The sequence below is a fragment of the Oncorhynchus kisutch genome, linkage group LG15 (genome assembly GCF_002021735.2).
Source record: "Oncorhynchus kisutch isolate 150728-3 linkage group LG15, Okis_V2, whole genome shotgun sequence".
Classification (NCBI taxonomy): domain Eukaryota; kingdom Metazoa; phylum Chordata; class Actinopteri; order Salmoniformes; family Salmonidae; genus Oncorhynchus; species Oncorhynchus kisutch.
Genome location: NC_034188.2, coordinates 67262818 through 67285819, shown reverse-complemented (window position 1 = coordinate 67285819; position 23002 = coordinate 67262818). Strand labels below are relative to the sequence as shown.

Sequence of the window (23002 nt, the reverse complement as noted above, 5' to 3'; positions counted from 1 at the left end):
ACACTGCTGCTCCAACACACACTGACCACATACACTAACATGCACATTGCTATATAGCTATTAACCCCATGACACTTAGATAGGGAAAACTCCTGAGAGATGGTTGCTGAAAAACAACCCTAGAGAAAGGTTCTTTCTAGGGGTTTGCTCTGCAAATATTCAGTAATAATCGTAGCCCAAAAAAAACATTGATTTAGGCCCCTGTTTTTATGTGTTTTCAGATGATCTATCCTTAGTTGTTGACAATTCAATTCAATTCAATTCAATTCAGATGATCTATCCTTAGTTGTTGACAATTCAATTCAATTCAATTCAAAGTATATCAGCAACTTGTGACTTGGATTTCAATGTAAACCTGATCCACTTGGAACAGACGTCAATTCAACGTCTATTCCACGTTGGTTCAACGTCATTTCATTAATATGACATGGAAACAACATTGATTCAGTGTGTGCCAAGTGGGGAGCTTCATAAGCAAATGAATTGCTTATGAGAGTATTTGCTTATGAGAGTCATAATGAGAAGTGAGCTGTGTTTCCATAGGTGCTAAAGGATGTGTAACGAGTGTGCTGCATGTCGGGAAGCAAGTACAGGGAGTGAGTGTTTTAATAAATAAATACATCAAAAATAAACACGAAACACAAACAACGCACCGACATGAAACAGAGTAAATAATACCTGAGGAAAGAACCAAGGGGAGTGACAGATATAGGGAAGATAATCAAGGAGGTGATGGAGTCCAGGTGAGTGTCATGAGGCGCAGGTGCGCGAGATGATGGTGACAGGTGTGCGGGATAATCAGCAGCCTGATGACCTAGAGGCCGGGGAGGGAGTATACGTGACAGGACGTGACTTCCTGGTACGCCCACGTCCGTCCTCTGGCAGTCTGGATTAGCTTCTGTTCAACATGGTGGCATTTCACTAATCTAATGAGCCTGTCTACCTGCCTGCCTAACGTAACCACACCAGCCCAGCCTACCACAGAGGATGCAAGATCTCAAAAACACAAATTGACTTCCACTTCTGTAACACTGGAGGTGCAGATTTATCTTATATTCGCTCAGTCTAAATATTGAGTATGCTCAGCAAGCCAAATGAGTCCTCTCTATTCTAATACATACATGTATATAATTTGACAACAGAGATATCCAGTCCCTATGCAGATAGGATCAGGCTGAAATGAATTGTCCCTCTTGCTGTATGGATAGGCTGAATAATAGATGGATCTTCTTGAACAAATGTGAAGCAATAAGGCACCACACCATAGTACCATACACTACTGCACCTCTCTCCAGGAGCCTACAGCAGGCTTGAGGCATTCAAATAAAGTATTTTCACAAAAGTACTTAGCAATTCATTTAGCAATTAATAGTGTCAAATATAATAAGCGAGGTTCATGAGTGTTTTTAGTGTGGAGAGTACATTCTAGTTGTCAAAGCAAGGCTTTCAAACCGTTGAATCAGAAGTCTGATCAACCAAAAGACGTGATCAACAGAAGCAAACGTGTTGCTGGTGTGTGAGCTGTGGTCCTTCAGCAGCAGGTAGCGGATGCTCTCAGTAGGCAGGGACCAGATTTACAGGCTGTTGCCGGGCGGATTCCATAGCAACTCCCTGCTATCTGGCGATGAGGTTTATGAGTGTATTAAACCAGTAGAGACATTGGGCGCCTCAGTTATGTACTATAGGGATGTACTGTAGCCTACACACTGTTCTGTTACAGCTAGGCTGCTGGCTGGGCCATGGGGGAGGCTGTAGTGAGTGGGTGGTGAACAGTTGGGAGTTCATTTGATGCCATTTATCTGGTCACTGCAAAAGGCACCCTACAAGTTCAGCCCAGCACTAAAATGCTCTGCTTCTTTGGTAACTGTTGTAATGTGGCTAAGTTAAGTTAACACAGTGCTTTATGAATAGGTAATACTCAATGTCAATGCTATACCTAGTTCAATTTGAAGAACTGAAATATTGATGTCTATACTCACTCTTTAGTCCCTGAACAGATCAGTAGATATAGCATATTGTGATGAGTGTGAAACCAAGTCCTGAATGTAAAAGGAGCCTTTGTAGTCTGCAGTTTCCAGTACGATGCTGTGGAGAGTTAAAGCTGCCTGGCTGGGGTTATATCTGAATGATATCTGAGGGAAAGTGGAGGAGTCTGATATTCCTCTGACCTGTCAGCTCCTGCTCTCCTTTCATCCATCTGATGGAGGCGGCAGGCTTGCTGCCCATGGCTGTACAGGTGAGCTCTGTCTCGTTCCCCTCACTGACCACATCCTCTTGGGAATCCATGATTGGACTGCCTGGTGGGACTGACAGACACACATCAAGAGCTTCAGATATATATGTACAGACGGACACACATATATACAGAAGCACACATGTACACATGTACACACAAACACACACACGTATGTATGCACAAAGGAATGCACACACAAACATGCATGCCCTCTCCCTCAATTGCACGCACGGCAACACATAATGTCCTGTTTCACTATGCTATAGGCTATAATGTCCTGTTCCACTATGCTATAGGCTATAATGTCCTGTTCCACTATGCTATAGGCTATAATGTCCTGTTCCACTATGCTATAGGCTATAATGTCCTGTTCCACTATGCTATAGGCTATAATGTTCTGTTCCACTATGCTATAGGCTATAATGTCCTGTTCCACTATGCTATAGGCTATAATGTCCTGTTCCACTATGCTATAGGCTATAATGTCCTGTTCCACTATGCTATAGGCTATAATGTCCTGTTTCACTATGCTATAGGCTATTATGTCCTGTTTCACTATGCTATAGGCTATGATGTTCTGTTCCACTATGCTATAGGCTATAATGTCCTGTTTCACTATGCTATAGGCTATGATGTCCTGTTCCACTATGCTATAGGCTATAATGTCCTGTTCCACTATGCTATAGGCTATAATGTCCTGTTTCACTATGCTATAGGCTATAATGTCCTGTTCCACTATGCTATAGGCTATAATGTCCTGTTCCACTATGCTATAGGCTATAATGTCCTGTTCCACTATGCTATAGGCTATAATGTTGTGTTCCACTATGCTATAGGCTATAATGTTCTGTTCCACTATGCTATAGGCTATTATGTTCTGTTTCACTATGCTATAGGCTATAATGTCCTGTTCCCAGGACGGAAACAAAACATATATATTAGCATGACCAATGAACACAAGCTAAGCATGTCCAACCTTGATTATTTCCTCCGCTGATCTACATTTCTCATTGAAGTACAAGAACCTCCACTGTCTTTCACATAGAGAAACTGCCTGCCTGAGACGCTTGGAGAAAACTCAAAAATATATGTTGTTTCAAGAGCTATTAAATATCACCGTTAGTTCACACTTTTTGCTTCTAGATTTCATTTCTAAAACTAGAGTAATTACTTTGAAGTGTACTTAATTCATTTTCAATCCCCCAGGATGTCTGCATGTATAATACAGCTCTAGTGTTAGTGTAATTTCACGCCGTAGCTCCACTGTTTGTCACAGCTGACTCTCAATAGGGAACTATTTAGAGCAGCCAAGTTAACATTCAGTAGGATTCACACAGTCAACAGTCAGAAGTCAACACAGCTGCCAAAAACAAGCCAGTCTGAGATAGATCTATTCTGTTATCCATAGCAGCATCTGTTCCTATTCATTACCATGCTATTGAGCACTGTAAGAGCCTAATTGGCTGACATTTTGTTACAGTGGGACTCAATATAACAAGATGAATCAAGAAAATACATAAATTAAAACAATTGTATATTCACAGTTTATATAGGATGTGTGAGAGTGTGGTAGAATGCAATGTCTAACTTATGAATATGGCACAGTGGTGGTTGATGCTGTTTAAGATGAGGGAGGACGATCATTTGTTTTTATGAGCATGGCCCTCTTTCTATTACAGCATATCAGATGACTGTCATTCATATTCCATTCACCCAGCTCATTGTAACATCGATAGGTTTAGACTACTACATGATACTCAAATGTTCCCTGTACCCATCATGAGGTTGCTACAACCTAGCCTATGAATGAAAGTTTACAACATAGGTGCACATGTTGAGAGAAATTAGAGTAATCAAGGTGACAGACAGTAACATACTCAATACCGCCTTGCACACTCTTGCCTTCATCTAGTTGATCTACTGTAGGTTGTAATCATTAGTCCAACAGCTGCAAACAAGAGTTTCTATTGGACAAATGCAGGTATGTTTATCCCCTTCGTTCCACTTGCGTCCGTTCAAGAAACGTTTTTCAGCAGAATCGAACTAATCAGTACACCCCTGATCACATGCAAACACAGAACCAGCAGCCACACACATTATATACGAAAGTATGTAGACACCCCTTCAAATGAGTGGATTTGGCTATTTCAGCCACACCCGTTGCTGACAGGTGTTTAAATCGAGCACACAGTCATGCAATCTCCATAGACAAACATTGGCAGTAGAATGGACTTACTGAAGAGCTCAGTGACTTTCAACTTGGCAACGTCATAAGATGCCACCTTTCCAAAAAGTCACATTTCTGCCCTGCTAGAGCTCCCTCTAAGTGCTGTTATAGTGAAGTGGAAACGTCTAGGAGCAACAACGGCTCAGCCGCGAAGTGGTAGGCCACACAAGTGGTAGATGTGTAAAAATCGTCTGTCCTCAGTTGCAACACTCACTACCGAGTTCCAAACTGCTTCTGGAAGCAACGTCAGCACAATAACTGTTCGTCGGGAGCTTCATGAAAATGGCTGAGTAGACGCACACAAGCCTAAGATCACCATGCGCAATGCCAAGCATCAGCTAGAGTGGTTTAAAGCTCGCCGCCATTGGACTCTGGAGCAGTGAAAATGCGCTCTCTGGAGTGATGAATGACGCTTCACCATTTGGCAGTCCGACGAGCGAATCTAGATTTGGCGGATGCCAGGAGAACGCTACCTGCCCGAATGCTAGTGCCAACTGTAACGTTTGGTGGAGGAGGAATAATGGTCTGGAGCTGTTTTTCATCTCAAGGCCCCTTAGTTCCAGTGAAGGGAAATATTAGCATACAATGACATTCTAGACGATTCTGTGCTTCCAACTTTGAGGCACCAGTTTGGGGAAGGCCCTTTCCTGTTTCAGCATGACAAGCTGCCAGTTAAGGACTTGTGAGGTGTCTGTTTCTCAAACTAGACACTCTAATGTACTTGTCCTCTTGTTCAGTTGTGCGCCGGGGCCTCCCACTCCTCTTTCTATTCTGGTTAGAGACAGTTTGCTCTGTTCTGTGAAGGGAGTAGTACACAGCGCTGTACGAGATCTTCAGTTTCTTGGCAATTTCTCGCATGGAATAGCCTTCATTTCTCAGAACAAGAATAGACTGACGAGTTTCAGAAGAAAGTTCTTTGTTTCTGGCCATTTTGAGCCTGTAATCAAACCCACAAATGCTGATGCTCCAGATACTCAACATGTCTAATGAAAGCCCGTTTTATAGATTTTTTTTATCAGAACAACAGTTTTCAGCTGTGTTAACATAATTGCAAAATGATTTTCTAATGATCAATTAGCCTTTTAAAATTATAAACTTGGATTAGCTAACACAACATGCCATTGGAACACAGGAGTGATGGGTGCTGATAACAGGCCTCTGTATGCCTATGTAGATATTCCATATAAAATCTGCCGTTTCCAGCTACAATAGTCATTTACAACATTAACAATGTCTACACTGTATTCCTGATAAATTTGATGTTATTTTAACGGTAGTGTACTAGAAATAACTATTAGTAAACCTGCTACCATCATGCAAGTACAGCAAACAGTTTAGCACTTACCTTGATATGGAAGAGTTCCAGTGTTGGATAGCCACAGTCAGTTTGCTAACATTGAATTCCTCTCTCTTGAACCGGGTGTTTAAAACCTGTTGTGACTAGGGGGCAGTATTTTCATTTTTGGAAGAAAAAAAACGTTCCCGTAGCAAACAGGATATTTTGTCAGGACAAGATGCTAGAATATGCATATAATTGACAGCTTAGGATAGAAAACACTCTAAAGTTTCCAAAACTGTAAAAATATTGTATAACAGAACTGATGTTGCAGGCGAAAGCCTGAGAAAAATTCAATCCAGAAGTGCCTCATGTTTTGAAAGCGCTGCGTTCCAATGCGTCCCTATTGAGCAGTGAATGGGCTATCAACCAGATTACTCTTTCTCCTTATTCCCGAAGGTGTCTACAGCAATGTGAAGTAGTTTTACGCATTTATGTTGAAGAATACCTGTAAGAGTGGCGCAAGTGGTCACCTGATGCTCCCAGAGAGATTCTCGCGTAAAATACAGAGGTAGCCATTACTCCAATCGGTCCTACTGAAAAACGAATTGTCCCGATGGATATATTATCGAATAGATATTTGAAAAACACCTTGAGGATTGATTATAAACAACGTTTGCCATGTTTCTGTCGATATTATGGAGCTAATTTGGAATATTTTTGGCCGTTTTCGTGACTGCAATTTCCGGGCTATTTCTCAGCCAAACGTGAAGAACAAATGGAGCTATTTCGCCTACAAAAATAATATTTTTGGAAAAAAGGAACATTTGCTATCTAACTGGGAGTCTCATGAGTGAAAACATCCGAAGCTCATCAAAGGTAAACAATTTAATTTGATTGCTTTTCTGATTTTCGTGACCAAGTTACCTGCTGCTAGCTGGACAAAATGCTATGCTAGGCTATCGATAAACGTACACAAATGCTTGTCTAGCTTTGGCTGTAAAGCATATTTAGAAAATCTGAGATGACAGGGTGATTAACAAAAGGCTAAGATGTGTCTCAATATATTTCATTTGTGATTTTCATGAATAGGAATATTTTCTAGGAATATGTATGTCCGTTGCGTTATGCTAATTAGTGTCAGGCGATGATTACGCTCCCACATGCGGGATGGGGAGTCACTAGAGGCTTAAGTAGGCTAAACTAGCTAGCTGCATTCGCTAGCTAAGTAAGTGAAAGTTGAAAAAAAAACATATATACAGTACATACTTAAGCAATAAGGCCCGAGGGGGTGTGGTATATGGCCAACATACCACGGCTAAGGGCTGTTCTTATGCATGATGCAACGCGGAGTGCCTGGACACAGCCCTCAGCCGTGGTATATTGGCCATATATCACAAACCCCGGAGGTGCCTTATTGCTATTAAAAACGGGTTATATAGATATAGCTATCTCCCTCTCTCTCTCTCTCTCTTCCTCTCTCTCTCTCTCTCTCTCTCTCTCTCTCTCTCTCTCTCTTGCTTCACATTCATTTTGGAAAAATGTATTTGTAAAAAGATGTTCAGCTATTGTCTTTCTCTCTCTTTGAGTCAACTACTCACCACATTGTATGCACTTCAGTGCTATCTAGCTGAAGCTTATGCTTTCAGTACTAGATTCATTCTCTGATCATTTGATTGGGTGGACAACATGTCAGTTCATGCTGCAAGAGCTCTGATAGGTTGGAGGACGTCCTCCGGAAGTTGTCATAATTACTGTGAAAGTCTATGGAAAGGGGTGAAAACCATGAGCCTCCTAGTTTTTGTATTGAAGTCAATGTACCAGACGAGGACATAAGCTAACTGTCCTCTGGCTACACCATGGTGCTACCCTACAGAGTGCTTCTGAAGCTACTGTAGACCTTCATTGCAAAACAGTGCATTTTAATCAATTATTTGGTGACACATATTTAGTATAGTTTTATCTAAAAAGGATAACTTTTTTAATGTTTCACATAAAATAATAATAAATTAAATTCACTGAGAAGGATGGTCCTCCCCTTCATCCTCCACCGATAAGGCACCATGTAATGTGCATACATAATATTTTGTGTACATACATAGTCACTTGTGTGTGTACGTTATTTGTATGTACATGCAGGTGTACATTCATGCATGTGAGTTTAGGCAAGTGTGTGTAAAACCTACCCAGCACAGTGATGTCTGCATAGGCCTCCTGAGGAGGGTCTGTGTAGAGCTGGCACACATAGCGTCCCTCATCTGACAGTGACACGTTGGACAGAGACACCCGCAGCTCGTTGTCGGAGAAATTCACCAGCTGGAACCGGCTGTCCTTCAGGGCTGAGGAGATACAGACACCAGACAGACAGTCAGGATGAGGAGATACACACGTGTGTGTTTGTGTATGTGTGAGTGTGTGGTATGTGTGTGAGAGAGAGAAACAGAAAGAGAGAGAAGTAGAGAGAAAGAAACAGAGCAAGAAACAGAGAGCGAGAGAGAGAGAGAGAGAGAGAGAGAGAGAGAGAGAACAAACAGAGAGAGCAGAGAGAAATATTGAAATAGTACAGTATAATTATTTGGTCTGTATTTATATAGCTAGTAGTTATGCTGTAAAAAGCCTCCTAAATGGTAAAAAGCTTCAGCATTACAACCCAGGTCCTAAAAAGAAAATAGAGTTTCAGAATGATTCATAAAAGTTGATTTATTAACAATTTCATCTCTCCAGTCTACAGAGCACTCCCAGGGCAGGAAAATAGGAGAAGTGCTCATGAAGACTCTAACAAGATGGGAAGTCAAAATGGTCTGCTGTTGGTCACGAATGAACAAATCGACCTCACATATTCTGGAAAAGGAAAAGTACTGTAACATACATAATCAATTAAATCACGGTTCTGGGATAGCAAGAACTAGAGGTCTATACTAATAAAAAAAGTAGCTGTTTTGAACTAAAATCTGTAGTTCGGACTGGTTGCCATAGAAGAGTAGTGTTAGTCGAGTTAGCTTTGAGTGTGGCAACCTAGCTTAACATCCTACATCTTACATTTAGCTATATTTTCAGAGGATTTTCCATTTCAGTTAACCCCCCACTTGAACACTGTTCTACATAAATGCCCCCAGATGGTTCCATGTGATGATGTTTTGACCTACTCCAGATGGTTCCACTGTAATGATGTTTTGACCTACTCATTCCTTATCAGGTCTTCTATAAGCGCAGAGCTAAAGAACTCAATCTATTCAGCATATCTTTAAAACATGGGTGTTCGTTCCTGTCAGAGCTACATGTCAGGCAACACATTGATCATTACAGAGGCCTTTGAGCATCTTCCTATACGAGACCTCATTCCCAATCCTGTCTCATAATTTGAGGACTCTTTGGAAGTCTCTCCTCAAAGGACAGCAATGAGCCTCGTTATAGCTTTGAGAGCCAAAGGCCCTGCTAGGAAAGAAAAACGGCTCATTCCAAGAACCAGTGAATTTAGTTGACATGAAGCAGCTTGTTTATTGACAAGTTATTACTCAAGTGTGTTGAGATGATAATTAGGCTGTAGCCAACATCAGGGTTGCACTGTAAAACAGAGGGAAAATACAATCATACAATCAATAAGTAATGTTGAATCATTACCCTCTACATCAGCTGAAGGTGTAATGTACTGTATGTGACCTATAAAGGTTGATGATGACACCAACATGAATTGATAGTTGGTCACAAATAAGTGCCTTCTCGTTATTACGTCCCCTTTAAAATCGACTAGTTAGTGGTTTGTTTCTTCAATCCCTAAGCATTGGCGCGCTGGACCAAGTATATAAAGCAGAAAAAACCTTGATATTGGGTCTCTAGCGTCAGGTTCAAGGACAGTGTTACTGTGTTAGTATTGCTGGAACTGTAACTTCCCAAGTGGTTGACTGTAAGTAGATTTGATAGCTCTGTTGAGCACTTCTATGGTATTTAAACCAAAAGAAGCAGAGAAGGAAAGCTAGTGTGTTTGCAATTTGTTGGGGGATGTGTAGCCCTACGGTAAATGTTCAGTATTATTTTCCTGGTAGAGTGTTTTGTGTAAGTGTCTGTATCTGTGTTTGTGTCTGTTGTTTTCCCTGTGTGACTGTGTCACGGTTGTTTTCCTCCTCATACACAAAGGAATGACTCTGTAGAAAGAGGCCCTGGTGACAGGTAACAATGCCACCAGTCAGAGGGGGGTCCCCACAGAACACAGCCTTCTGGGAGCCCAGCCCAGAATAGATCTGCTGCCCTGGGACTTACCAGGCTCCGTCTGCAGGGGTAAGGTTCAACCAGGAGCAGCAGTTAGACATGATCAGAGCTCTGACTCTTTTCTGATACTAACTCCAGCCAATTTACTGATACCCGACTGCTTCTGTAATAACACTTGACTATCGCACTTCAGCCATTTTCCTTGCTGCCAGTGTGAGTTGGTTTTGAAATGTGATAAGTGAACTGTTCAAAGGGCGAACTGTTCAAGAGGTTGTGTGGAATATGAGACTAAATAGAGAAAATACCGAAAAAATGTGAGGCCAGTGTGATAATGTTACAGGAGGAGCTCTTTAAAAAAATGATTTGGTAGACCACACATCCTTCTATTTGTGTTGCGTTCAAGGCTGTCACAAGTGTCATTGTGTTATCTTTATTTGAACCTCTCTTTTACGATATTTACGGTAAAACGCATAAATTACATTAGCAAGACAGAGATTATCTGGAAATTGCTTGAATAAAAACGAGCAATAAATCAACTCAATGGCCAATGGACCATAAAGTCAAGGACAGAAAGCATCCCATATACAGTTGTCGGAAGTTTACATACAACTTAGCCAAATACATTTAAACTCAGTTTTTCACAATTCCTGACATTTAATCCGAGTACCCTGTTTTAGGTCAGTTAGGATCACCACTTTATTGTAAGAATGTCAAATGTCAGAATAATAGTAGAGAGAATGATTTATTTCAGCTTATATTTCATTCATCACATTCCCAGTGGGTTAGAAGTTTACACACACTCAATTAGTATTTAAATTCTTTAACTTGGGTGAAATGTTTTGGGTAGCCTTTTTATTTTATTTTATTAGGCAAGTCAGTTAAGAACAAATTCTTATTTTCAATGACGGCCTAGGAACAGTGGGTTAACTGCCTGTTCAGGGGCAGAACGACAGTTGTACCTTGTCAACTTGGGGATTCGAACTTGCAACTTTTCAGTTACTAGTCCAACACTCTAACCACTAGGCTACCCTGCCGCCCCAGCCTTCAACAAGCTTCCCACAAGTTGGGTGAATTTTGGCCCATTCCTCCTGACAGAGCTGGTGTAACTGAGTCAGGTCTGTAAGGCCTCCTTGCTCGCACACACTTTTTCAGTTCTCCCCACATATTTTCCATACGATTGAGGTCAGGGCATTGTGATGACCACTCCAATACCTTGACTTTGTTGTCCTTAAGCCATTTTGCCAAAACTTTGGAAGTATGCTTGGTGTCATTGTCCATTTGGAAGACCCATTTGCGACCAAGCTTTAACTTTTTAATCTCAATGTCTTGAGATGTGGATATACTGAAGCAACATAATTTTCCTCCCTCATGCAGCCATCTATTTTGTGAAGTGCACCAAGTCCCTCCTGCAGAAAATAACCCCCACAACATGATGCTACAACCCCCGTGCTTCACAGTTGGAATGGAGTTCTTTGGCTTGCAAGCCTCGCCTTTTTTCCTCCAAACATAACGATAGTCATTATGGCCAAGCAGTTCTATTTTTGTTTCATCAGATCAGAGGACATTTCTCCAAAAAGTACGATCTTTGTCCCCATGTGCAGTTGCAAACCGTAGTCTGAATTTTTATGCCGGTTTTGGAGTAGTGGCTTTTTCCTTGCTGAGCAGCCTTTCAGGTTGTGTCGATATAGGACTAGTTTACTGTGGGTATAGATACTTTTGTACCTGTTTCCTCAAGCATCTTCACAAGGTCCTTTGCTGTTGTTCTGGGATTGATTTTCACTTTTCACACCAAAGTACGTTCATCTCTAGGAGACAGAACGCGTCTCCTTCCTGAGCGGAATGATGGCCGTGTGGTCCCATGGTGTTAATACTTGCATACTATTGTTTGTACAGATGAACGTGGTACCTTCAGGTTTTTGGAAATTGCTCCGAAGGATGAACCAGACTTGTGGAGGTCTACAATTTATTTTCTGAGGTCTTGGCTGATTTCTTTTGATTTTCCCATGATGTCAAGCAAAGAAGCACTGGGTTTGGAGGTAGGCCTTGAAATACAGGCCTTGAAATACATGATGTCAATTAGCCTATCAGAAGCTTCTAAAGCCATGACATAATTTTCTGGAATTTTCCAAGCTGTTTAAAGGGACAGTCAACTTAGTGCATGTAAACTTCTGACACACTGGAATTGTGATACAGTGGATTATAAATGAAATAATGTGTCTGTAAACAATGTTGGAAAAATGACTTGTGTCATGCACAAAGTAGATGTTCTAACCGACTTGCCAAAACTATAGTTTGTTAACAAGATATTTGTGGAGTGGTTGAAAAACAAGTTGTAATGACTCCAACCTAAGTGTATGTAAACTTCCAACTTCAACTGTATATCAGTATTATAATCTAGCCCTTGAAATATGATGCCATCACCAATCTGATGAGTTGCCATAAACTGCCAAAACCTTAAAGAGTGATTCCTTTTACTAGAAGAGGCCCTGTATGGTACTTGAAATGAGTCCCTGAGATATGGTTCATGAGTGAGATAACCTGTATGTCCTCTGTTGAGAACGTGTCTAATGAGATAGTCCGTATAATGGTAGATTGTCCAGTGAAGCAGCACCATAGAATTAGGACTTAGAACTCTGGAATGCATTTGTGTTAATTAGCTAGCAAGACAGTTTTAAAGGAATGATTCCATTTTTCAAATTAAATGAGAAGTTTGCATCACCTATGCCTCTACTGCAATTCATTCCAAATAAACTGTTTTTGGGTTTCTCACTGACTAAGATGGCTACCATTTTATACCCCATTATGGAACTTTGAGGGTTTATGACATAACCCCTCTAATAATTTAATAGGAACTCTATGAGAAGCACTTACGTCTGACGTCTCTGAAGTAGATGGTCTGCCTGTTGGGGTTGAGGAGCTGGATGACTGAGTCATCATTGTTCTTCACCCTGCAGCTGATGGTCGCCATCTCCCCCTCAATCACTGATACATTATCAGTCCCCAGGTTTTGACCTTCAACTGGACAGACAGATGGACAAGAGGAGGAGTGAAACCCATGAAAGTTCTAGAATTACTGCCATTCTGCTTTTATCTCCTAGTGTTTTTTAAATGTATTATTGTCTAGTGTTGATTATTTTGGGATTGAGACACACAAAAACATGTAACAGCATAGGTACCATAACAGACCACGACATTGAACACCATAATACTACATCACACCCACAGAGATGTGAACACAGCCTGACCGCTATAGGCGTATGTTGACTGTACTTGCAGTCACATTCCTAATCCTCCTAATACAATAGAAGGGCCCAGTGCACTGGTTGGCGTTATTGATCTCTCAGCTCAGAGTGGGTCCAGTGACTCTCTGCCAGATGGGTTGTAAGCACTACCTCTCACACACAGAGAAAAATGGAGGGAGAGAGAGAGAGAAAGAGAGAGAGAGAGGTAGGGAAGAGAGGGAAGGTGGAAGAGAGAGAGGGAAGCCAGGAGAGAGATAGAGAGAGAGAGAAAGAGAGAGAGAGACAGACAGACAGAGCTGAATTATAGCTCTCCATTTGAGTCTGTGAGCACAGGGCTTTAGTCTCCATCTCTTAGGAATCACAGCCTTGTCAGCCACTGAGTCAGCCGCTGACTGAGTATATCCACACCTGTGGCTGCCTACCTGGTCATTATTTTCACAGAACTCTGCCCTCATCATTAAAGCCTGAAACCAAGCATCCATTTTTGTTTGACAAAGAAAAAAGGTTTGTTTTCAGCCTTCCAGGTGAGAGAGGGGGTAAATCAAAAGTCACCTTGTGCTATATTTATCCGGCAGGAGCCAAAAGGCATAAAAAGAAGAATGGAGAATGCTTTTAAACGCCTTGGATTAGCACCAGGAGAGGAACAAGACTCCCAGCAATAGCCCAAAGAAACATCCATAGCACATTTGCATGCCTGAGTTGTCAGACACCTCCAAACTGGGCTGACATTTACAAAGTGGAAAAAAGCACCTGCCTTTTCAGATAGTGATAATGGGAATAGACAGCCAAACTAACAGGATTCAAATGAGCTGAGAGAATGCAGCGAGCAGCAAGAAATGAACTTCCTGTGGTGAAATACACCTCAGACCTGTATGTAGCAATGAACTTTCCATTTCATTCCACATCCCAGATATTGGTTCATCAAGTGATGACTGAAAATGGACATTGATATTGAGCAGATATTGAGCAGAGTACAGTACATTCTGTACTAAATAGGTAGTATCTTGAGGTATTTGAGTGTTATCTTATCGTAAGGAAAGACTTGTTTTAATTGAAATGTGCTGTTTTTAAACTGTCTTAATTGAGTATCTGTGATGTTTGAGGAATCCATCTGTTTTATCATTAGAAAAGCCTCTGTTTTCAACTACCTCTGAAGTGTGAATGTATAGTGGACTACTAGAGCATAGCAAAATACTTGGTTGATAATTAACTCCTTATAACACAATCAAATTCATGTTTATTAAGTGTGCTCCAATGTTGGAATATGGAAGTGTGTAATTAATTTGAGGGTGTCTGACTGAAACCTGAAAGGCAGCTCTGACATACGTATAGTAAGCAGGCCTACCCCAGCAGAGGAGCCCACAGTATGTTTTGAAGTCTGTTTTGATTTCAGTTTTGTTAAAGTAATATAGCTGGCAGTCAAAACAGCAACATGAAGAAGCCTCAAAGCTAGGTTATTCTGGAACATGACTGCTAGTGAAAATATCCATAAGGTTTCAGCAGCCCTTAGCAGGGTTGGGTCCTGTCCAATATCCCTGGCTCATCTCCAATTCAAAACACACATAAATAACGGCGCTGTGATTAGCAATCCCATCAAAGGGAAAACAGGCCACTTTACGGAACATGGAGGGGTTTTTGCAATTCTAGTAAACATTTTCAATTGCCTCAGCATCCTGGTCATGATTGGGTACAAATGAGGAGAGGCAGTCATTAATTCCTGGTGGCGGGAGAGAGAGAGAGAGGTGGGCTGAGACAAGGCAGGGCGCAGATGACTGGTTGATAAATTCACACTCCTTCCAGCAGCTGTCTTGGAGTGCGACGCTCCAGTATTGCCACACATGGCCGCCCTCCTGTTCCTCTATCAGAACACACTGAATGACACAGTCAAAGATAATTAATTACACGGCCTTCAAAGGTCTGTGAACTCAAAGCTGGGATGTTACATCAGCGGTCTAACATGGGCCTCATCAACAAGCAGCTCATAATGCAAGACACCGAGAAGAAACCCTGACGCTAACTTTCAGAAGTTGGGAGAAATGAAGTTCCTCTCTTCATTCCTTCCCAGATGTTAAGAAAAGGCACCTTTTGATTCAAATTCCTTTTTTCTTTGAACTTCTCTCTCTTTGAATTTTTTCATCAAAAGACATGAAAGGGGCAGTGGAAAGCAGGACAGCGCCAGGCCCCTGATTCCTCTCCACTGAGTCACCGATGTCTGGAGCGGCCTTGTCCTTTTCAAAGAAGAACCAGCTATCCAGCCGGAGCTACTTATCTGACAGGCCGGTCGGACCAAGCTATCTTTTCAGCCAGACATAGCTAGGTGCGGCCGGCCAGATAGCTAGGTTAAGTTCATAGACCTTTGAAGGCCCTGCAATTAGCCATCTGGCTGGGTGGAGCTACCAAGCTATCTGGCCGGCTGGCCGGACCTATCAGACCGGCCGGAACTACCTAGATATCTGGCCGGCTGAACGCTATCTGGCCAGTCGGCCGAACAGAACTATCTGGCCAAACCTACACAATATATACAGAAGTATGTGGACATGATGAGTGTATGAGTGTATTTGGCTATTTCAGCCACCCCCGTTGCTAACCCCCGTTGCTAACAGGTTTATAAAATCGAGCACACAGCCATGCAATCTCCATAGACAAACATTGACAGTATAATGGACTTACTGAAAAGCTCATTGACTTTCAACGTGGCACCGTCATAGGAGGCCACCTTTCCAACAAGACAGTTTGTTAAATTTATGCCCCGCTAGAGCTACCCCGGTCAACTGTAAGTGCTGTTATTGTGAAGTGGAAACCTCTAGGAGCAACAATGACTCAGCCGCGAAGTGACTGGCCACACAAACGCACAGAATGGGACAACCGAGTGCTGAAGCGCGTAGCGTGTAAAATTCTTCTGCCCTCAATTGCAACACTACTGAGTTCCAAACTGTCTTTGGCAGCAACGTCAGCACAAGAACTGTTCATCGGGAGATTCATGAAATGGGTTTCCATGACCGACCAGCTGCACACAAGCCTAAGATCACCATGTGCAATGCCAAACATCGGCTGGAGTGGTGTAAAGCTCGCCGCCATTGGACTCTGGAGCAGTGGAAACGCATTCTCTGGAGTGATGAATCACACTTCACCATCTAGCAGTCCGACAGACTAATCTGGGTTTGGGGGATGCTAGGAGAACGCTATCTGCCACAATGCATAGTGCCAACTGTAGGGTTTGGTGGAGGAGGAATAATGGTCTGGGGCTGTTTTTCATGGTTCAGGCTAGGACCCTTAGTTCCAGTGAAGGGAAATCTTAATGCTACAGAATACAATGACATTCCAGATGATTCTGTGCTTCCAACTTTGTGGCAACAGTTTGGGGGAAGACTCTTTCCTGTATCAGCATGACAATGTCCCCGTGCACAAAGCGAGGTCCATAAAGAAATGGTGTGTCGAGATCGGTGTGGAAGAACTTGACTGGCCTCAACCCCATCGAACACCTTTGGTATTAATTGTAACGCTGACTGTGAGCCAGGTCTAATCTCCCAGCCTCAATCCCCGACCTCACTAATGCTCTTGTGGCTGAATGCAAGCAAGACCCCGCAGCAATGTTTCAACATCTAGTGGTATGCCTTCCCAGAAGAGTGGAGGCTTTTTAGCAGCTACGGTGGGACCAATTCCATAAATTCCCATGATTTAGGAATGAGATGTACAACGAGCAAGTGTCCACATACTTTTGGTATGTAGTGTATCTGGCCGGGCCGGACCTAGCTATCTAGCCAACTGGCCGACCGGATCTATCTTACCGCATTAAGAATGACTGAAAATGGCTCTCTTTCTCACGCTCCTATTCTCTGCCCCTTGAGATACATACATCTCCAGCTCAGTAATTAAGCCCTGCTCTCTAAGAAGGGAAGCTCTTTCAAGGACATCTGTGAGTAAAAAGCCATAATATCATTGGACATTATTAGACCTTCACTGTTTCAAGGCTTCTCTGCATCGTAGCAGGATTTCTAATGTTTTAGGCCTTCTAATGTAATCTCTTTTATCTCTGAAAACAATCTCTCACTCAAGTTTCATCATGTTTCTGATGTGATGTCAGATGTCTGATGCTGCTTTGACAAGGCTTTGTCTGAATAGAGATGTACAGAGAAAAGCATCTCTCCTGTACTCTATTATCTTATGCAGATTGTGCCATGTTCACTGCAGATCAATGTTGGGGACTGCTCAATCTCATGTTCCACTGTACTGGCAGGTTAGAGGCTCTTTGTGCTTGATGTGTCTTCCTAAGTGTGATAGAGAGACAAGGGGAGCTTCTAGCCTAGTAGTAGTAGTGTTAGACATGGGCTTTCACAATACAGAATGTTCACCTTCGGTTTAGTGTAGGCTACCAGAGTCACTTTGTACATACTAGTCATGTGTCAACCAAAAGAAAACTACATGTAGACAACAATATAATGCACATATAGTAAACATAATGACAGTAGCCAATAACAACAGGGAATGTAGAATGTACTCTGCCACCATCTGACATAGTCTTATTTGAAACGGTTTCTATTCACACGACTGTAGCTGTGCTATACAAATACAATAAAATTGGCAGTAGATTGACATATGATTGTAGACATTGCACAGCACATGAACACATAACTCGATGCTTTACACAGATCAATAAAGAGCAGGGTGAGCAAATGCATCAGACATTGTCAGACGAACATTAGAGGAAAATCAAAAGTACCTGACAAGGTCTCAGCGGTTCCTTTTGCAGCAGTAGAGAAGGAAAGAAGGAAGACAGAATAATTGTAAGCAGAGGCCCATATTCATGATAAGACGGACACATTGTAAGCAGAGGCCCATATTCATGATAAGACGGACACATTGTAAGCAGAGGCCCATATTCATGATAAGACGGACACATTGTAAGCAGAGGCCCATATTCATGATAAGACAGACACATTGTAAGCAGAGCCCCATATTCATGATAAGACGGACACATTGTAAGCAGAGGCCCATATTCATGATAAGACGGACACATTGTAAGCAGAGGCCCATATTCATGATAAGACGGACACATTGTAAGCAGAGGCCCATATTCATGATAAGATGGACACATTGTAAGCAGAGGCCCATATTCATGACAAGACGGACACATTGTAAGCAGAGGCCCATATTCATGATAAGATGGATACATTGTAAGCAGAGGCCCATATTCATGATAAGACGGATACATTGTAAGCAGAGGCCCACATTCATGACAAGACGGACACATTGTAAGCAGAGGCCCATATTCATGACAAGACGGACACATTGTAAGCAGAGGCCCATATTCATGATAAGACGGACACATTGTAAGCAGAGGCCCATATTCATGACAAGACGGATACATTGTAAGCAGAGGCCCATATTCATGACAAGACGGATACATTGTAAGCAGAGGCCCATATTCATGATAAGACGGACACATTGTAAGCAGAGGCCCATATTCATGACAAGACGGACACATTGTAAGCAGAGGCCCATATTCATTTATAATTCACACAGAAGGTAACTCTGTCAAAACTCATCTCATTTTGGATGAGTCATAATCCATTGGTTTTATTGCTTCCTCACTTATATTTTAGAGGCTGGCATAAATCCTAAAAGTGTGTCGACCGAAAATTCCAATACCGAAGATTCCAATATACTTTCCTGAAAGTGATTGAGTATTTGAGAGTGTATAGCTTTACAACCCCGTATTTTTTATAACCACTGTAAAGTTTCAGTCAATTTGGGGGCTATTAATATGGAGCAGCTCGGGGGTAGATAGTTAGCTATCTGTGGACTTTGTTTTTCCCAGCCTCTCTCTGTTTGAGATTCCTGCCAGCCCAGGGCTGGAGCAGCCTCTGCCGAATGAAGGTCCCCTGAGAGCCCTGGGGCACACCAGAATTTGCCCGCTTGGAACAGTGGCCAGTCGCCCGAGACTGGCATCTCACACCAGCTGGTCATGGGAGACTGGCATTTTCCCTACGGCACCACCCTGGGCATCCTGGACTCACAGCACCGCTCTAAGTGGTAAGCCTATTACGCAGGCTAACATCTAATTGGACCACCACGTGAAGAGCAAGCAGGCACACACTAGTCTTCTTGCCTGAGTTATCATCTTTGACCTAACCTGAATGGAAGGCATGTCCTTGTTTGTTATGCTTTCTCAGCCTTGTATGAATCCTCACAGGAGACAAATCACAAACCAGCACATAATAATATAGGTACCTCTCAGATTATAAATCATATAGAAAGTCTGTATTTCTGTTATAGTATGAGGAGTGAGGATGTAATATATATATATCAGTTTTCTCAGCCTAGTTCAGAACTGTATTAATAGGGAAAAGTGTACAGCCACAGATAGGACTATTATAAATAGCCGCTGGTCTTGTCTCTTGTCCCCAGCGCGCCCCTGCTACCCCCCTACCCTCCCCTGTACTCCCCTGTACCTGGAGCACATTAGGCAGGAGTTATGAGGTGCCAGCCAGGCTGTGATTAGATGTCATGGCTGTCGCTCTGCTTAGACAGCACTGATAGACAGATATCAGGGGAAATGCGTGTGATGCTATTCCCTGCAAGTGGCAGCCTCCACTGTAATCTGTCAATCATAGAGGATGAGGCCAGACAGGCCCACCGTCCTCCAAATAAAGCCTGTCCTTGTCTGGGTCTGCTCTCCTACTCTCCTAACCCATATTCCTTAGACTTCTGTATTTTATTGTACTTCGACAGAATCTGCAAATGTCTGATATATCAGTGTATGAATAAGAATGACAGTCAACGAGTGTTCTTTGTAGTGTATTACCTGACAGATAGTAGAATCTACAAACTATCTGATCATTAGATAATATGTTCATGCTTTTAGACAATACTAGCAGTGTACAGCGGACTGTCATCTGGGTGAATCCACAGAGCTGCAGTACACTCTGTGAGCCAGACTGATATCTCTGCAGACAGTCTCTCTCTGTGAGTGTGGAGGAGAGCAACCTCTCTTTCCAGGCTGCTGGGTAATAGCAGTTGGGGAAAGGTAACATACCCTCTCTATGCTGGCATGGTGTCATTAAATGTATGGGCCTCCTTTGAGGAAACATTTTTCCTTCTTATTTCCAGCCATGATCAGCAGCTTATCGCATGTTATCAGTGTGTGTGTTCACAACGCATGTGTGGTGACAGCAGGAGGAGGATGCTGGGGTGCTGTGAGGCCCAGGCAGTCTCCTCTCCTCTAGTGTGTGTGTGTGTGTGTGTGTGTGTGTGTGTGTGTGTGTGTGTGTGTGTGTGTGTGTGTGTGTGTGTGTGTGTGTGTGTGTGTGTGTGTGAGTGAGTGTGTGTCCCACTGTGCTTTCATTTAATTAAAAGGTTGGGTGGAGGGATGCAGACCTTTTTCTTAAAATAAATTTGATGGAAAGCCTGTACCTGCTGAGTAGACCCAAGGAACACAGATTGGCTGCTGTGGTCATCATTTTCCAAACAGCAAGCCATTAGATGGTTTAAGACCTTTTCTCAGAAGTCTGAACACTGTCCAGATACCTTCTGTGACCTCTAGGATTGGTGTCCTAGCCAGTGTCTAACCACAACAAATGCTCACACGCTCCTGTGTTTACTCCTGTGTTTACTACCAGGGGTGGACGTTCTACAAATAAACAGCTAGAAACAATTGAAATACTGTACATTAAACCTGGGATTTGAAAGCCATTACTGTACTAATCACTCACACTCCTGCTGAGTTCATTTAATCTTTGTCTCAGACTCAAGTCAAATACCATAATACACACTGAGTGTACAAAACATTATGGACACCTGCTCTTTCCATGACATAGACTGACCAGGTAAATCCAGGCGAAATCTATGATCCCTGCAATCAGTGTAGATGAAGGGGAGGAGACAGGTAAAAAATATTTTTTAAGCCTTGAGACAATTGAGACATGGATTGTGTATGTGTGCCATTCAGAGGGTGAATGGGCAAGACAAATATTTAGGTGCTTTTGAACAGGTTATGGTAGCAGGTACCAGGCGCACCGGTTTGTGTCAAGAACTACAACACTGCAGTTTCCAATGTGTATCAAGAATGGTCCACCATCCAAAGGACATACAGCCAACTTGATACAACTGCGGGAAGCATTGGAGTCAACATGAGCCAGCATCCCTGTGGAACGCTTTCGACACCTTATAGAGTCCATGCCCTGATGAATTGAGGCTGTTCTGAGGGCAAAAGGGGGGTGTGCAACTCAATATGAGGAAGATGTTCTTAATGTTTTGTACACTCAGTGTAGTCCACTGTGCAAACACTGGACAAAATGTGACACCCCAGCTATCTGTATAGTTGCCTGCAGCAGAGCGCTTTAGAGGGAGGTGTCAAGAGCAGCTACAGCTCAACAGAGAGAGCTACTCTGTACTCCCACCGTTTTGTCAGATATGGCTTAATGCAGGTATCTGGTTGCCTGTGGAATATCTGTGAAAACACTTACCTATAGCACCACAGGGAATGCTCAGGCTAATTCGTCTCCATGGCAGACAGTAACATGTTAATCAAGTGGGCTTACCAGGAACACATCTACAGGCTGTTCCGTCATACTGCAGTCAAAGGGGATTATGTATGTATCCCCACATAAACAGTTTCCCGATGGCCAGAGGAGGTTTAACTGCACCTTATTCATGGAACATACAAAAAGACACTGGAGCTCAGCCGTGACAACCTCTCACTGGATATGCCTGATTTCATGCTCTGAATATTAATATGGGCCTTTAGCAAACCCCTGAGCACAAGCACATAAGCACACACACACGTATGCATGCACACACACACTCACACACATGTTTGCACGCACGTACACACACACACACACACACACACACACACACACACACAGTTGAAGCCTGGCATGTTAGAGATAACTAACTAACAAATTCACAGATAACTAACTAACAATTCAGAGGGATTGAACAGTATTCTCCCATGGTGAGTTCACAGTGTGAGTTTCTGGTATTCAAGGGCTAGTTGGTAAGGAATGTAAAGTATGTGAGGATCTGAATATTGTATCATGTTTGTCTGAAAGCAATACGTGTTAATAAGCTCTTCAATCAGAACTTCAAGTCCTCTCTGTAACAGAAAAGTAATGTCTTCATTCTGAGAGCAGAAATAACAGAAAATATAGAAGCTGAAAGAGAACTCTGCCATTGCCTGTCTCAGGTTGTGGTTGTGTTAGAGATACACGCCTCCGACTGGATGCCTAGCAGCCCCGCCAACTGCCATCTCTCACTCTAAAACATGTCACACATACAAAGCTTTCTCTGCATGTTGTACAGGCCTGTACTGTATATCTGTACAGAATAGGGGGATCCTTTATTAATAAAACATTAACGTAGAAACCAACAAAGCAACAAACTATCGCTATGTCACCATGACACTTCAAAGTCACTCTGGTGTTTGACATAGCAAAATATAAATTACCACAGAACACCATTTTCCCCCCAAGAAAACAATCCAACAAGGAGAAGGAACCAAAGCCATTATCCAACTACAGTCATCCAAAATAGATTTTAAATGGTTCAAAGGTCTTGAAAAAACAACCAATATCAGTATAAGCATGATTCTGCATTGTGTTATGCTAGCACGAATGTTTGGCGCGAATGGTTGGGTAAGCACTGACTTCAAGGCTGCCGTTACAATACGCAATGTATGCATCCACACACCACATGGCTTTATAGAGAAACAGATCATAGTGAATGCTTAACCCCCCGGCTGTGAGACACACCACATCTTATTCACCATGTCTGTTCAGCTAAAGCCCTGTCTTCCATCTGGCTCAAGAGGGAGC

The 23002-nt window shown here is 42.5% G+C and overlaps 1 protein-coding gene across 5 annotated transcripts in view; it reads right to left on the bottom strand.

Moving 5' to 3' along the window:
• Positions 1-23002, bottom strand: part of cadm1b (cell adhesion molecule 1b) — a 154447-nt gene that overhangs the window by 33475 nt on the left and 97970 nt on the right. For 3 of the 5 annotated variants that reach the window (XM_020503316.2, XM_031790893.1, XM_031790891.1), the window contains exons 2-4: positions 12817-12963; positions 7926-8078; positions 2169-2306 (exon numbers count right to left, since the gene is read on the bottom strand). In XM_020503316.2, the coding sequence (XP_020358905.2) occupies positions 2169-2306; positions 7926-8078; positions 12817-12963 (438 nt within the window). Of the gene's footprint in view, positions 1-2168; positions 2307-7925; positions 8079-12816; positions 12964-17907; positions 17929-23002 lie in introns of all 5 variants that reach the window. The other 2 variants (XM_031790890.1, XM_031790892.1) reach the window with 1 other exon arrangement.